Source organism: Falco cherrug, chromosome 5, assembly GCF_023634085.1.
Source record: "Falco cherrug isolate bFalChe1 chromosome 5, bFalChe1.pri, whole genome shotgun sequence".
Taxonomy (NCBI): domain Eukaryota; kingdom Metazoa; phylum Chordata; class Aves; order Falconiformes; family Falconidae; genus Falco; species Falco cherrug.
Genome location: NC_073701.1, coordinates 73,154,810 through 73,171,236, shown reverse-complemented (window position 1 = coordinate 73,171,236; position 16,427 = coordinate 73,154,810). Strand labels below are relative to the sequence as shown.

Below are 16,427 nucleotides of genomic sequence, written 5' to 3'. Positions count from 1 at the left end.
AAAGATCCTACATTTGCATTCTCTTGCTAAGATGGATTTATTTTGTTTTATGTACGACTTAACATTTACATTCTCATTGGCTGTACACCTGTGTAGAACGTAACAGAAAATGGGAACCGGCTTGGCAGAGGACTACTGTAATTCACCACAATAAAGATACTGTTTTGGTAAAAAAATGACTCAGTATTTATACCATGTAGTTTTGAACTAGAGTAGTTTAACTTTTCTGGAACTTGGTAAACCTTAACTTGTTTTGGGTAACATCCAGTTTCTACATTCCTTCTAATGGTACAGAGCTGTATGCTTAAATGAGTTTGGAATAGTATAAACACCAACATTGCGTTCAAGGGGGGACGTGCTTTCACCCATTACTCCATTTGTTCCTGCCACCATTCACTATTTAGTTTTTACATACAAAGCAGTGTCAGTGCTAAATAGTTTAAACTTGTCACAAAAAGATACAGATTTCAGAGGTAATCAGTAGCACGGTTCCTGGCCCTAAGATCTGACATGAAGGTTAGCAAAGTCATGATATAAGCAATGGCTGTGCCTGAAAAACATTTGCACAAAATGTGTCACATTTTTCATTTAGACCAAAATATAGCATCTTCATTTTTAATATTAAACATATTAAGCATATTAAAACAAGAACATGGAGACAAAAATCCAAAGAAAAGATGAAACAAGAGGAGAAAGCATACAGTTAAGAATCAAAGTATATGGTGACATCAATTAATCATAAAAAGCATTTTTTTTCCTGCATGCTGAAATACCCTAGTGATAAATCTCAACAGTTGAATGAAAGACTGAGTTACTGGTCCTTACACAGAGCCACAATTCTGAACTGTAAAGCTGTAAAGGAACCCAGAAAATCCTAGAGGCCTGGACAAAACATAATCTGGTCCTGACTAAGCTATTATAGAAAATGTAATGCTAAATCTATTAATCAAAATAAACAAAAAGGACATTTAACTACACAGAAGTCAGAGAACATGAATTACCTGTAATCAGTGCCATTCACAGCTGTCCATGTATATGTTCTGTTTCCTTTATCAATGTATCGCTACAAAGAGATATGGTTAAAAAATAAATTAACAACTCTGGAGCTTCAACAAGCATGACCTTGTCTTGAGAAATACAGTGTAAAATCAAATACAAATCTGTTGAAATTCTATTTATTGTTTTGCTAAAAGCGTGAGTTGAGCTGCAACTCCTTTTCTTAAACATTTTCCAAACACATTATGCAAAAGAATCACCTATATCCTTTTTACTGAACATTAATGAAATGCAAATTTAAATAAAATGAGTCAAACGTGACCTAGCATTTTCCCTTTTAAATTCATTAGCTGGGCCTATGCAAACTTTTTTCTATGTAATTTCAATTTGGTAAATCATGCTGTCTCCTTTATGGACCATTTTGCAGTTAAACTATGAAAAGGAAAAAAAACTTCAAATATAAAAAGACTTTGTAGGTAACTCTTTAACAACAGAAACACCCCATGCCTATCCTTTCAGGTCACAGTACCACTGGCTAAATGCATTTAAATTTGAGACATATATACAGAAACAGACAGGCAATTCTCATGGTATAGGCACCCCGTGCTAAATTTACATGTGTTTCTAATCTTATTAGGGGGGTCTTGAATTTGTGAAAAAATGTAAATGAAGTAAATGTTTATTTTTATATAACTTAATACAGGAGGATAACCTTTACCATTTGTTTTCTTTTGGTATGAAAAATAATGTGATAGACACAGTTCCCTATAGATTAGTGCACCTGGCTGACATTGTTTTACTCAGTTTTCCACTTTGAAAACTACAAGTTTATGCCAGCTGCAGCATATTACTATTTGACAAACAGATATTTGTAAGTATGCCAGCAATGAAGTCTGGGAAACTGTTGCAGTACAACATTACAAACATTGGTGAAAGGTACCACAAGTATACCACAGATGTATACTAAACGTCTACATCTACATTCTCCCTTTCCCTGTGGTAAAACAAAAGCGTGAAAATGAGTGTGGTTATGAAAAAGAGGTGTCTTCCTTGACATTTATAATTTGAAACCTTTGCATTAGCCAGCTTCTGATTTTCAGTACAGCACGACAGTGTAAATAATTTAATAATCACTTTGGAAAAAAAAAAAGAAAATTAGAAAAAAAAGGAAAAGGTAGGAAAAAAAAAAGGTGCACATTTCAGTGTCTAATGCCCTGATATATTTCATATTCAAGGTAAAAAGGTGGCTGAAGAGATCCTTATGCAAGCCTATTTATATTTAATAACGTGCCTATACTATTACTTCAGCTCAAGAATAAGTAATGCTTGAACGTAGCACTGGCAGTCCCTGCAAACCAGGCAGAGCGCCAAGGGTTGCACTCCGTGTACGCTGGCAAGAGAAAAGCAGTGCCCAAGGTGGAAGGGAAGGAAGAGAAGATGAGAAAACCTGGGTTCTTGTTAAATCCTGTTGCCACCATGCGGCAGTGTGCTCACTCCCCTGTCTCCCCATCCTGACCTTTATTTCCCTAACAATGAACCACCGAGGGTGGTGATGACGCATGCCTCTGGTCCAGATGGCTGTATTCACTCGAAGTGGCTTCAGGGGGTTGACTTGGGCAACATGCTTATCTCACAAAACATAACTGATGCCGCCTAACAATCAATCCAACTGAGTGATGCCCAGGGTGAGGTGGGTGCCTCACAGCCCCTTGCTTCAGTAAAAGCCAGGAAGACCCGTGTATGCCTGTACCAAATCCCCCACCCTATGCTGAGCTGTCGGGCCTCGCTTGCCTTCCAGAACTGACAATCCTTGCTAAGGACCCCTGGCACACAGTATTTGACTTGGTCCCACCTCGCCATGGTATTTAGAATCCTCTGTTTTGAGGAAGAGAACTCCAACTATTGGATGGGTTGATGGGCTTGGATCTCTCCTCCCCAAGAAGGGACCTCTTTGGTAAGACTTGTGCCTCTGAACACCTGGTGAAGTATTGCTAATAAAAGTGCTAAACTCTCAAGTTGCGCTTGATTGTTGAAGTAACTGCATTTCTCAGCAGCACTTCTGAATTTGTTATATCTGTCACTTTAATAAATCATCTTTTTTTTTTTTTCAACTTTGCGAAACTCTTTCCGGGAAAGTCCTTGAGAGGGCTCTGGGAGGCAAACGTTGACTGATGAACGGACGTATCCTTTAGGCCTAAACCACTGACTAAGTCTGAGACTAGGATTGGATCTAGCTGCACCTAGACTCCTCTCTGAGGAGTTTACAAAGAAAGAAGATCCCTTCTGAACCTTGTGACTCAGTGGGAGGGCTCTTCTGATCCCTGGCCACACTCATACCCATTATGTGACACATCAGCACTGTAAACATGCTCAAAAGCAAATTGGCTGAAACCTCTCTTCAAAGATAACTCAGCAGATCACATGTCCTCATATGTCACACCCCATTTACCTTTGTCTACTTCATTACTGAGTGGTTTGAGACCACATCATCCCCAGCTGGTCACTGCCAAAGAAGCTACACATATTACTGCACTTTTTGTGACCCTTCAGTTTTCACTACTGCCCACTCCAGCTGCCCAAATGTGGCAATGCTTTTGTTCCTATGGCATCTTCTCTGTTAGTTGGAAAGCCCCTGAGGCCTTGGGAGACTCCAGCGCACCCCACCCATGCTTGCTATGAGTCCAGTCTCTATGCTGTAGTATGAGGTCATCTCCCAAGACACTGCTGGGGCCAGCTGCAATACAAAAGGAAAGCAATGCAAACTTAAACCAAAAAGCAAAACAAAAAGGACATCAATTTTAAGCCTCAAGATTACAACTGTCAGTTCAGAGCGACCGACAACATCAGCCCTTTTAATAAGAAAATATATGAAGCTATCAAGTCCTAAGTGATACATGGCTCATGCATGGACTGTGGTCTAAAGCAGCTTTGTTCTGGGTCTAGCAGCCTGGAGCTGGGAGGCTGCAATGGCCTGAAGCAGTCACCATCACTAACCATCTCTGGCTGCTCCCTTCTTCTCCCAGAGAGGTCTGAGTAGCGGAATAAATCTTGGGCCATGATGCAAAGGAAGGTGAGGGAAATTAATTTCTTTGGGCACTTGAAGCATCTGGGAACACAAGGCTTGGGATATTCTATTCAAATAGACTGTGGTCTGGGCCATATGTAACTGACATACTGTCATGCACACAGGGATGCTACATTTCCCTCTGCCTTGATGCCGTAGCTGACTCCAGCATTTGCAAGTGTAACTGCTTATTCTCCCTCCCTCTTTGGGCAAACAGTTGCAGGACCAACTGCTTCACGTCTTTTTTATCACACAAACCGAGAAATTCAAGCACAGCTTGAGATCTCTTCAACAACATTGCCATGAATGCAATTTCTTGTATAACCCCAATAGTGTTACTGTAGTTTTATGACCTTCTAATTCTCCTTTTTCTAACAACCTACACAAAGAACTTTTCACCCATAGGCTTGGAAAGGCACTCCTTAAACAAAACAATTACATAAATCTGAAAAAGTCCAAGTGAGTCTCTCCCTTTGGGAGCAGTTTATCCCCAGCTGAGATGCCAGCGGGACTTTGGACTCACTGGCAGCAGGTCAGGAACGACCCCGTCTCCCATCAAAAGAGGGGAACAGGCTGGTGGCTTCCTAGACAGGATGAGCTCCTGACACAGGTGAGGTAGCAGAACTGAAATCAGATGGGCTTTACCCTCACTGTCCCAGGAATGCCCTATTAATTCACCACCCTCCAACAGTGGAACCATCGAGGAAAAGGCACATTGTTTTTGCACAGCAGGATTTCTCCATAGATGGTAAAGCAGCATTGTAAAGCCTTACTCAGGAGGCCTGGGGTGGGGGCTTCATTGTGAGAAAGCACAAAAGACAATCCTGCCAGAAGGCAAGGGGATGCTGGTGCAGGTGTCTGCTTTAGAAAAACATGGGAAGAGGTGAAAGGCAGCAGGAAGATGGATACAGAGAAGTAGTGTGGGCACATTTAATGAGATCATAGGACTCCACAGCTTCTAGGACCATAACTCAGAGGCACATTTTGCACCTGGACAATGTAAGTGCATAAGGCTTGAGCTAAGTTGACCTCCCCCACAGATACTAAAGTAGGGAAGTACGACTGCTGCCTACATGATTACATGATCATCATTATCATCATTTTAGCTAAGATCATCTACAGTTACATTTGTCCACCCCCACTGTACCTGAGGTTCTGTACTCAAGAAAAGAGTCTGCACTTTCTGAAAAGGGCATCACAAGGAAGGCAGACAGTGCCCAACACAGAGTCAAAATCCCCTAGACTCTTCAATACAACAAAATACTATGACAATCTTTCTGCAACAAAGTCACAATCTTGTTAGCACAGAGTTAAATGAATATACAGATTTTAATCTGTCTCCTCACAGGTGGACACACATGCAAGTAAAGCCACTGATCTCCTCAATGACACCCACAGCTCAGGTATAAAAAATGCCTCTGATGGATTTGCGGTCAAGAAGATCTTGAGTATGGCTTGAGCACATCCTTATTTACACTTCTTTTAAAATACAGCATGAGAACCAGCACATTTTTTCAAATCCAGTGTAGATACTAAGAGGCTGAGGAACAGTCATAAGATGTCCAGCTCTGGAGTCCTCAGTACAGGAAAGGCATGGACTTGTTGGAGCAGGTCCAGAGGAGGGCCACAAAAATGATCAGAGGGATGGAACATCTCTCCCATGAGGAAAGTCTGAGATAACTGGGGTTGTTCAGCCTGGAGAAGTCTCCAGGGAGACCTTATTGCAGCCTTTCAGTACTTACAATGTGCTTATAAGAAAGAGGAGGACAGACTTTTTAGCCTGTTGTGACAGGACAAGGGGTTTTTACACTAAAAGAAGGTAGATTCAGACTAAATATAAGGAAGACATTGTTTACAGTGAGGGTGGTGAAACCCTGGCACAGGTTACCCAGAAAGGTAGTGGATGCCCCAGTCCTGAAAATATTCAAGGCCAGGTTGGATGGGACTCTCAGCAACCTGGTCTAGTTGAAGATGTCACTGCTCACTGCAGGGAGGTTAGACTAGATTATCTTTTAATGTCCTTTCCAATCCAAACTATTCTATAACTTTATGATTCTAAGTTTGCTCCCAAAGGTCTGTTGCAGAACCAAGTGACCATGAACTTGACATTGTGAAATCACAGCATGGATGAACAACTGAGGCATGTTTCAGAAAATCCAGCTCCATTTTCAGCCTCATCTAACAAAGAAAACATGTGCATTGCCACAGATTTTCACCCACAAAGACAAGTAAGTTTCTACCTTGTTTAATGCAAAAATAGACTAGGACTATGAAATATTATTTTTTTCTATATCAAAATGAGAATAAGAATAAAAGAATCTTCTCTCAATGCCGAATTGAGTCAGAGGACTACTGGTAATGGGAACTTCCCATCATTGGATGTTGCTTGGTGTAATCTGACCAAAATTTAAAACAGAGTTTAAAAATTGTGACCATCTATTAGACATTAAATAGAATATGTGCTGGTTTTAACAGAATAAACACCCTTAAACTCTGAGGCCTGATTTCCTATCAATTTAACCTGATTAAATACTATAGCATGTGCCTTGTGAGAAGGAGAAACCTTTCATTGGAAGATTCTGCCATTTAAGTACAAAGAGCAGAGGCACTGGAGATATCAAAGTTACAGAAGATCAACAAGACAGGACACCTAATACTACACATGAACAAATAACTGCACAGTTCCAAGCAGTTCTACTGAGTATTGTTATGGTGTGCTTATATATAGAAGTGTTGTGCAGCGCCTGCTTGATGTTATATTTGCTTCACGTTCTTCTGCCAAGTCATTAAACTATCTATCTTCATGTTGTTTTACATTCAGAGTAAAACAGTTTTTAAAAGCTGTTGTGGAACTGTAACTGTGGGGCACACCCTGGACAGAACTGCTCCTTTGGCACACCAGTCATGATTTCTTCTCATTAAGGTCCCCAAGAAGTAAAGCATACATGTAAGGATCCATATTAAATCTGAGTATTTCCTACTGCTAGGAAATGTGTCTGTCTTATTAAAGAAACCAGGAACCTTTATCAGGAATGAGCATTTTGGACAAGAAAATAAAGAAATCAAAAATCTGTTCAGAAAGCAAAAGGACATAATATAACTGTAAGATTAATTCACTTATGCCAAAGATTCTTCATTTATGGCATATAAATATTATATTTTTTCTCACTACTTTCTTGCCATTCAACCACAGTATAAACTACCAAACCCATCCTCATACATCTCCACAAGCAAATTAAGTACTTTGTTTTAGGATTCATACACAGAAGTAGGCTGGGTCCATTTTCTGGTGAACAGAGTTTAAGACCTCATCAACAACTGCCTGACTAATGATGTACCAAAGCAACCAAGAAACAAAACAATTCTTCTTTTCATAAGTACATAATTTCTCTTACTACAAGCCAATACAACTAGCAAATCTAGATGGATAAATGATACAAACTGACATTACAAAATGAACATCTTTTCGTCATTTCACAGTACTTTTCTTGTTTTGTTTGTTCCTGTACATGTAGTAATTGCCTGTTTTCCTATCTTACCTCATCTTGGGACTTGACCAGTGTTTCAAATGTTTTTTCTCCGCTTTCTCCATCTATCATTTTTTTCCGAATCTATTGTCAAGGAAGAAAAAGGAAAGAACAGAAAGATCTAGGGGTTGCATGTAAACATGAATAATCTTCTCAGCAACCCAAAATATTTCATAAAGACAGAAAATGGTAATGCATACGAAAGTCATAGCTCTTAAAAAGTAAGTTAAGTTTACGGTTTTCAGATTTTTCTGATTTGAAGTTGCTCTATCCAAATATATACTGAAACAGTATAGAGTTATGAAGCAGCAGTTCTGGTAGACTTTGCACAGCAAGACTGTCCCATAAAACCCCTTGATGCTGGGCACTAGAGAGAATTTGAATTCTGTGTGGATGAGAAGGATTTTTGTCTAGCATTTCTTGTGCTTCCCAGCACATCTACGGGATTCTGGTAGCAGCAGTGATTCACAAATCATTTTTACACCAGTTTGACAGTAATTTCTCTCTGAAGCAGGTGTTTCAAAGAAACTTAAGGAAGAATTTAACAGATACCAAGAAATGCTGATTAGTGTAATTATAAAAGAACAATTTCAAACAAAGCAGAAAAAATGTTTAAAAATGCAAAATGTTTTAAAAGCCTCCATTTTATTTGACAAAATAGCAAACTATTTTTTTAATATTCTCATTTCTGAATGTATTACAAAATTAGTAACTGAAAAATATACAAAGGAATTAATCTGCTGTCAACACAACGCTATTGCTCGGTTCTCTCACCACAGCAATATGCTTGTGTTAGTAAGAGAAAGGGAAATACTTATAAAGTATTTCAGGTAATATATTAATATCCCATTAAAAAGTGTTCTGTTCTAAAAACTTTTACAAGCCCCCTCCCCAGAAATTGCCACTAAATGAAGAAGAATCAAATGGAAATCATGGTGTCTTTAAAAATGAGTGGAATATAACGCATTGCCCTTGCCTACGAATGATACCAGGCCTCAATTTGCTTCATTAAAACTTCACCTCTCTATAAAGTCATCATCTTGACAAATTTAACATTGAAATTCATAGCAAAATATATACCTATTCAAAATCTAGAACATAAATTGCTTTTCAGTTATTGTACAGTGAAACACAAGTTGCAACAGGTACTGAGAAACCAGGTACTCTCACCTCAACTTTAATATCATTTTCCAATTCAGCATCTAGAAAATCCAGCGTAACAGGCTCCTGGGATTTAGGATTCTGAAGCAGAAGATATTGAATGATTAAATAATAAAGACATAGTACCATAATGTTACAAATCATTCTAATCCCTTAATTTCAAAGTAAGCTACTTAACTAGGCTTACTTACCCATCTATTTCAATCTCTTGTAACATGAAGTACTAGTGGCCCTTTCTCATTTATTTTATTTCATTGGGCAGAGAGGTTAATTAGGTAAGTAAAAATCGAATTAACACTAACAGCCAGTGTCCGTCTACAGTCTGTCATGTATAGGGCTCATGCTGGGAAGCTGCTTCCCCTGTTGCTGGTATGTCACACACTAAGTGGGAGAAGATGCATCAGAGGAAGCATCAGATGTGAATTTTGCATTAGGTGCCCTGCCTCCGAGAAGGGAGAGAGAATTCTGGGGGAGTTTTCCAGCTGACCGGTAAGATGGGGTAACTGTATTCTTCTGCAACGTTGCCAAAAGCAGAGTACAGACTTGCTGTTATGAGGTGGGAATGAACTGTGGTTCAAGACTCAAAGCAGCAGCAATTACAGCAACCATTTTTTTTCCGTTGTTATAAAAAAATAAAATTCACTTTTATTGTCAGCTTTACAGGTTTTCCCTGAACACCTTGCAGCTTTGAATGTGTTTCTCTTGACAACAGTACTGTTGCCTCAATTTAAGAGATGGAAACCTGTAGCACAGAAATACTGCAACCCAGAAGCTTCAAGACCTAAGGAACATGATGTTCCTTACAACATGATGTTGACCCTCGACTACGGAGCACAGAGAAGTTTGGTGGTCTGCATCTGTAGTAACCCTGGTCCTGTAGTGGTGTGGGAAGACCACTGTAGCTCTGCTGAAGTAGCTTAGATCACCCTCCAGCCTCTGCTCCTGTCTCAGTTGTAGTCTGCATTTACTTGGACAGAGCCATCTTCCATATGAGTTCTTAGGAATCCAATGTTGTTGGTTTTTTGAGTAATTCTGGCTAAGCCCCATTGACTTTGTATCACCCGAGGTGTAAAAATCCTCAACCCTTATCACTCAGCACTCACCTAATGAAGTATCTTTAGAAAAAAGATATGGAGATATATTATTTAACCATTTACATCTGATAGTTTAGAATAGAAGATGAAAAAAGTCCTTTTTTTTTTTTTAATTGATAATAATTTACTTTGTGTAACAGGACAGTGCATACATGAAAGGATCGCAGGGCACAGTTTTCTCAGTAACTGTTTCTCATACAAATATCAACACAAAAATTGTCATCAGCTAATTTATTTCAAGACTAGTGTAATTTCTGATAGTGACATTTTTAGGGGATTTCAGTGATTCAGCTATAATAATTTATTTACAGGGTAGACTAAAGTCCCTTCTTTCAAAATGGTGATTATATTTCGCCCATCCTAACATTCCTTGGCAAAGTTACATGATAAAAGTACATGTGAATACTATATCAAAGAACGCAAGCATGTTTTGTCAAAATATCTGTAGGTATTTCCAGTTTTTACTGGAAAAAAGTAACACTGAACAGCTGCTAAAAGATATGTTCGTATCAGGAGGACTATTTATTGAGGAACAAATATACATGTTTCTGGGTATATGGAATCATTCCTGTTCTTAGCAAGTAAGGCTTAATGTCTGCTAAGAGAACAGCCAATAATTCTTTTCTCAGAAAGACAATATGCACTAGAGAGACTGCAGACAAAGATTCCGGATATTTCTTTTAAATGTCTACTGATAACTTCAAATAAATTTTTATGTTCCTATTTATGTAAGATAGATAAAACTAGCAACTTTAATATAATATCATTAACATATGCTCTCTATTAATTCAAAACAATTTAGTTACTGTTATGCAGTTGCCTTTCCCCCCCAACAAATCCACACTCTTAAAATAAATACCAAAAGGAAAAATGTAAAAATAAATTAAAAAAAAAAAAACATTTTCTTACATGCAATGGATAATGAATAGCATGGTCAAACCCAAACAGCATGCATGAAGGCATTGGCATGGCAGAGGAGGCATTTATGAAGTTCACATTCCATTCCAACACACAAAGGAACAGAGAAGAAAAGAAATGGTAAAAAAAAGAAAAGAAAAAAAAAGCCATCACATCAAATCAAGGTCAATTTTCATTTCAAATGATAACCTGGGCTAGCCATAGCTGAGGAGTCCCAAAGACAAAATAGTCAACTTTAAAAGGCTGTCAAAATTCAAGTATACATTAACTGTTTGTTCTTATTTTTTTAAGATGCTATATCACCACACATTCTTTAAAAGATACTTATTGACTTTTAATAGATGAAGAAACTAAGCATGTACAGATACATTATATGATGTGCCTGAGGCACAAAGAAATCCATTATCAATTAGCATAGAAAATTCCTAGCCCCGTACTTTAAATGGAAGAGTATTTTCCCCGCTATGTGTTTTTCCCCGAATGTGTTTTTACCCGTATTTGGGCTCCATATTTTTTTCTTCCAAGGTTGCCATTTCATGGGGTTTATTCCAAGCCATGAAGAAACAAACTTACTGTTCAGTTTGCTCTTCTTATCCAGTCATGCATGTGACATGACCAGAATAAGCGCAACACCACCACATTCACCAGCACAACTTAATAAAACAAAACAGAAGTAAATCACTAGCAATGAAGCATGCAAATAAAGGGAGTGCAATCCATTTTCAGCATGACAACTAAAGGCAAAGATCTATTATTTCAGTGGCAAATCAAGAAGGAAACAAAGAAAGAACTGGTGCAGCAACATAAAAAAATGTTCATTGAAGTCATTGTCGTGTGTTTTGGGAGGTCAGTATTCTCACAAATTCTATGGAAGGCCTTCTTTGTGAGTTGCAGGAGTCTAGTTCCTACTCATACCTGCAGTACTAATGAAGACACAGGCTGTTAGGCTTTTAAAATAAATGACGGTAAGAAGGCAGCGAAATTCTGGGCCCCAGAGGGAGACCCAGGAGCATCTGGAGTGGATGGGAGCCCAGAGTTTCTGCTTTCTCCAGTGCACAAACAAAAAATCCAGCAAAGAGGTGGTTTTCTACATGTGGTATAAGTGCAGCCAGTTGATGCTCAGTGAAATCACTGACTTGAATTAGATCAGGATTTTACACCATGTTTTTCACTGATGGTGTTTGCAAGCCACCAGTTTTGCATTATATATTCCCATATGTGTAAGAAATTAACACGGTGTACTGCACCTAATTTTGCTATTTTGATAATTACATAGTTAATCTATTCCTTTAATGATTTTTAAGTTTTCATTAAGTGTTTTCTGCTCAGGGATTGCAGATAACGTAAAAAAATGTTAGTAATTTTCTTTTCCCTGTTCAGGTTAATGGTGGCTAATTGTCTTGGAGTTGGGTCTGCTGAACTGAAAAACCTGATGTAAACAGTAGATAAAACGTATGCCCTACTCTGACTTCCCCAGTGAAAAATTGAACAGCTCATTCAAATTGTGTGATGTTATACAGCATACACTGTACAATAAAACTTGGCAATAAAGTGGTAAGAATTATCTTCTCTTGACTTTGGATTTATGCAAGCAAAGCTAGCACAAGTAGTCTCTTTTTTTTTTCCCCAGTTTTCAAATTCATTTCAAAATCTGAAGAATAATTTTTACAGCACGGCTTTAATTAGCACCTATTAGTAAAGCACCATAATTTAATGGAATGCCCTTCACTACAGCCAATAACATGTTTTCTATTATTTAAACAAGGAAGGATGCAAGCTTCATGCTTTGGAAGCTGTCAAAGTAAACAATTCTCTAGTTAGATTTTTCCTAGTAAGCAGGGCAGAAGCTTTCTAATTGTATTTCCAGATCTACGCATTGTAATGCACTAATCACCTCCATCCAAAGTTACCTGTACATTGGGTCTCCTTTTTCTCAAATTAACTTTTGGTATGCCCACACCAATTTGCTGAAGTAACAAAAAAGCAGTAATTTATATTTTTACACTATTAGTAAACAGTCTACTTATAGAACTGAAGTCTTCCCTCAACATCTAAACTCTCCATTGCACGTTTACTGGAAGCAGAGACTAGCCCTCATTCCGATCAAGAGTTCTGAGCTCTCTGTCAGAATTACACACGGGTTTTGTCTAGGGAAACAAAAACCAGACATACGTTAAATGGTGTGAATTAAATTAACACAGAGCTCTCCCTCCCACATACTCTGCCAGAATTAAAATACAGAATTAGAAGAATTTCACTTTTTGTTTACTGTTGTATCTGCTCTTAAAACCATCTCCTCTTACATTTCTTTCAAAACCATAAACCATAAGACAAAACACTGGACTCTACTGAATGCATCTGGAGTTTTTGAACTACCATTAAAAGGATTTTGAATAGAACCATAATGAAAATTTAGAAAAGAATACTAATCTTTAGACCAGATTAAGAAATTGAATTATTTAATGTTTTCAAATCTTATCTAATTAAGACCAATCTTGTTAACACATGCTTAAGGCACTCACTTCAGTGACTGTTTATTTGGTGGACTATCCACCTGTTCTCTCCCAGGACAATGGGAAAAATACATGCACATATGCACCAACACACACAGAAAACTGGCAGTAAAACATAAATTAAGCACGTTTAAAAATATAACTAACTACACAAACTTGAAAAATGGTATTTCAAGTAGTTTAAAATTACATTAAACTGAAAGTTAAAAAAAAAAAAAAAGTCTCCTGTGTTATGCTTTGACATAGTTTTCATGTGCAAATAAGAACATGTCGGGAAATTTCTTAATGATTTTAATATGCTTTTCAACCTGCCTTTTTTTAAATTTTCTCATTTGTGCAAACAACTTTACAAGTTCTAACTTTCTACTTGCTTCTTCTTATGAGATGATAATGCAAGACAATTTCCCAAAATATTGTGTTGAACCAGTTGTGATTTGAGGTAATAGAGTTCAGAAGGAAAGCAGAAGACATTCAGAAGAAGGGACCATTGGAAGTTCAATACACCCTCACCTCTTCAAAGGTAAAGACGTAGTTATGGTTTAGTTTACATCTATTGAAAAATTGCTGGCAAAGAGGGTTAAGATGGTGTTTGTTAATAAGTTAACAGCTACCAGGAGGTTCAACTAAAATTAATATGACAAGTTAAAGAAAGTCCATGAGTTCTAAATAAATCTGTCTTTGTAGTGTACCTTTGTTTTAAAACGTAGTTCTTGTATCAGTCTGAATAGCATGCACCACCCCAAACAAACTGGGAGTGAAAATGTCTAGTCTGTGTAACTGTTAATAACAACAACAATAATAATAACGCATATGCTTAATATTACATTTAGACATTATTCTACAACTTAAAACATATCACTCATAAAATATCCTTTTTTAAACGTACTCTAAATCAAACATTGGAGCAGTATGTAAAAGCATCTCTGGACTTCCATACCCTTTTAAATGACACAGAGAAACCATGACAATTAGTAACCTCATCACCCATCTCAGCCTGCCTAGGTTTAGTAGGGATCAGGTGAGTTTTTCACTCTCTAAAAAAGGTTCTTTATTCTCCGGTGTTGCGAGTTTGCACTGCAGTATAACAGCACATGAGATGCACAGAACCCATAATCATCAGTTCCTCACCAGATTGTGCCTAAAATGAAAATACTACATTGCTTCATTTTATATTCTTTCTATTAACAAAAATATACTATCATTTGCATATAAGGAAAAGGTAAATAGACAACTTGCCATCATGTGAATTTCTAATAGTCTCTAATAAAGAAAAGATTCAGTCAGTGATGATGCATATATCAGTCTTGGAATAATTCATCAAGTAAAATCACCAAATCAAAACATTCATGTTTTAACACATGAAAACCTAATGCTTATATCCAGAAACTGGAGTCCTTCTGAATTATGAAGGCTATATAATAACTTTATTTTTCTTTTTTCTTTTATTTGTAAAAGGTTCCTTTCAAAATATATCAAAAGGCATCTTTCTTCAATAGTTAAAATCAAGTTATTCTTTCTTCTCTTAAAAAGTATTTTTTTTCTTTCTTCTTTTGTTACACACTTGGCAAAAGATTTCAAACATATTCATTACTTCACCAGCAAACTAATTCAAATATTCACAATGCTGCCTTCCCCCAGCTTAAGAATTAAATGAATCATTAAGATATGTAGATGAATTCTTAATTTCTTTTTCTGTCTTTGACAGTTAAAGATGGTGAAGTACTGAACAGGGGTGTGTGCTATCCCTCTTGTAGCTATGACAGGACTTTCTGGTGAAGAAACAAGGCAGGACAGTCACACAGTCAAGAGAGATCAAGGACTTGCTGCTGTTCTGCCACAGTAATATGGCTGGAAGGAATAAAGGCTGACGGATATGCATCCAATTTACAAAAAAAACAGTATTTCCATGCCTAAAGGCAGCAAATACAGGTCTCCATTACTTCAGAAGTTTCTCTGAAGTGTGCTAAGTCCTAAAAATTAAATTAAGAGTAAGGTGCCACTAAAGTTTAAAAGCCTTATTAACCTTATTTGCCTGTGTACTGACAATTGCATTTATCTTGGCCATATATTGCTCAAACCATCTTAATGAGAAATTTTAATACTGACAACTGAACTACATGGATATAGTTTGGTCTTCAGTACAGTAATTCGTTATTATTTCTAATTTTTATCTGTAAATAATCCATATGTTTCAATCAAGAGTGAGTTTTTAAAACTATTTTTAGTTAATTAAATTTTAACTTTGTCTTTTATAAAATGCTGCATTTTTGCACTGTGAACTGAATAGACAAAATTTGCTGAAAGTATGTATCTAATGGAATTAAAATATAAGCATTTTTAAATACTCCACTAAACAGAAGACTGAAATGGAGAAACTCTTCACTAAAACAAAGACTAAAGTTCTGATTTCAGAAAAAGAATTATCCATTCATGTAGAAATATCTCATCAAAGCCAGGTATGCAAGTTATTTAAGAAGATACGGGTAATGTAGCAGTCCCTACAGGGTCAGGACTACAGTTAATGGATATAAAGCCAGACCGAAATCTTGGGTTTAAACTTTCTGAAATTTGAGGCAAGTTGTGTTCTAATCATATTTAGATAAAGATTTCATCTTTAAAGATGAGTTTTCTCAAGTTGAACTACTAAAATATCTGGCATTCTGGGAAGGAGTGCTTGGCTAGATTCATCCCAAATCTGCAGCTCACATTTCAGCTCTGCTAACCAGGAAATAAGCAAATAAACAAATACAAAACTACAAGTCAAATACGTTGCATTTGCCCCTGATATCTGTTGTTTTGCAAGTATGCAAGTTTCAATTTCTGAAATGAGAAAGCATCACAAAATAAGCATGTGCGTGAGTAAACTCCTCAGTTTACTTCAAGAGCATCTTGTAACACACTGCAAGTTCTTCACAATGACCTTACAGCTATACCACTAGTTGCATTGATATTAATACGAATATTAAAAACTTATTTCATATATATCTAAATGTGCATGCAAATATACATATTTTTAAATTTTTGATAACCAAATTCAATACAAGTCAATGCTGGCCTTTGTTTTCACTAAAGTGGATTTGGATGAAGCCATACATGCACCACAGATTTTCCTGATGCTTCCACAACTGGGAACTCTTTACTATTGCTCTCTAAC

The 16,427-nt window shown here is 37.1% G+C and overlaps 1 protein-coding gene across 12 annotated transcripts in view; it reads right to left on the bottom strand.

The window, feature by feature from the left end:
• CACNA2D1 (calcium voltage-gated channel auxiliary subunit alpha2delta 1) overlaps window positions 1–16,427 on the bottom strand; it is a 433,696-nt gene that overhangs the window by 38,998 nt on the left and 378,271 nt on the right. For 4 of the 12 annotated variants that reach the window (XM_055712037.1, XM_027811460.2, XM_055712039.1 and 1 more), the window contains exons 19-22: window positions 12,671–12,727; window positions 8,758–8,814; window positions 7,600–7,671; window positions 1,002–1,063 (exon numbers count right to left, since the gene is read on the bottom strand). In XM_055712037.1, coding sequence (XP_055568012.1) covers window positions 1,002–1,063; window positions 7,600–7,671; window positions 8,758–8,814; window positions 12,671–12,727 — 248 coding nt within the window. Of the gene's footprint in view, window positions 1–1,001; window positions 1,064–7,599; window positions 7,672–8,757; window positions 8,830–10,751; window positions 14,051–16,427 lie in introns of those variants that run through there. The other 8 variants (XM_055712038.1, XM_027811463.2, XM_055712040.1 and 5 more) reach the window with 4 other exon arrangements.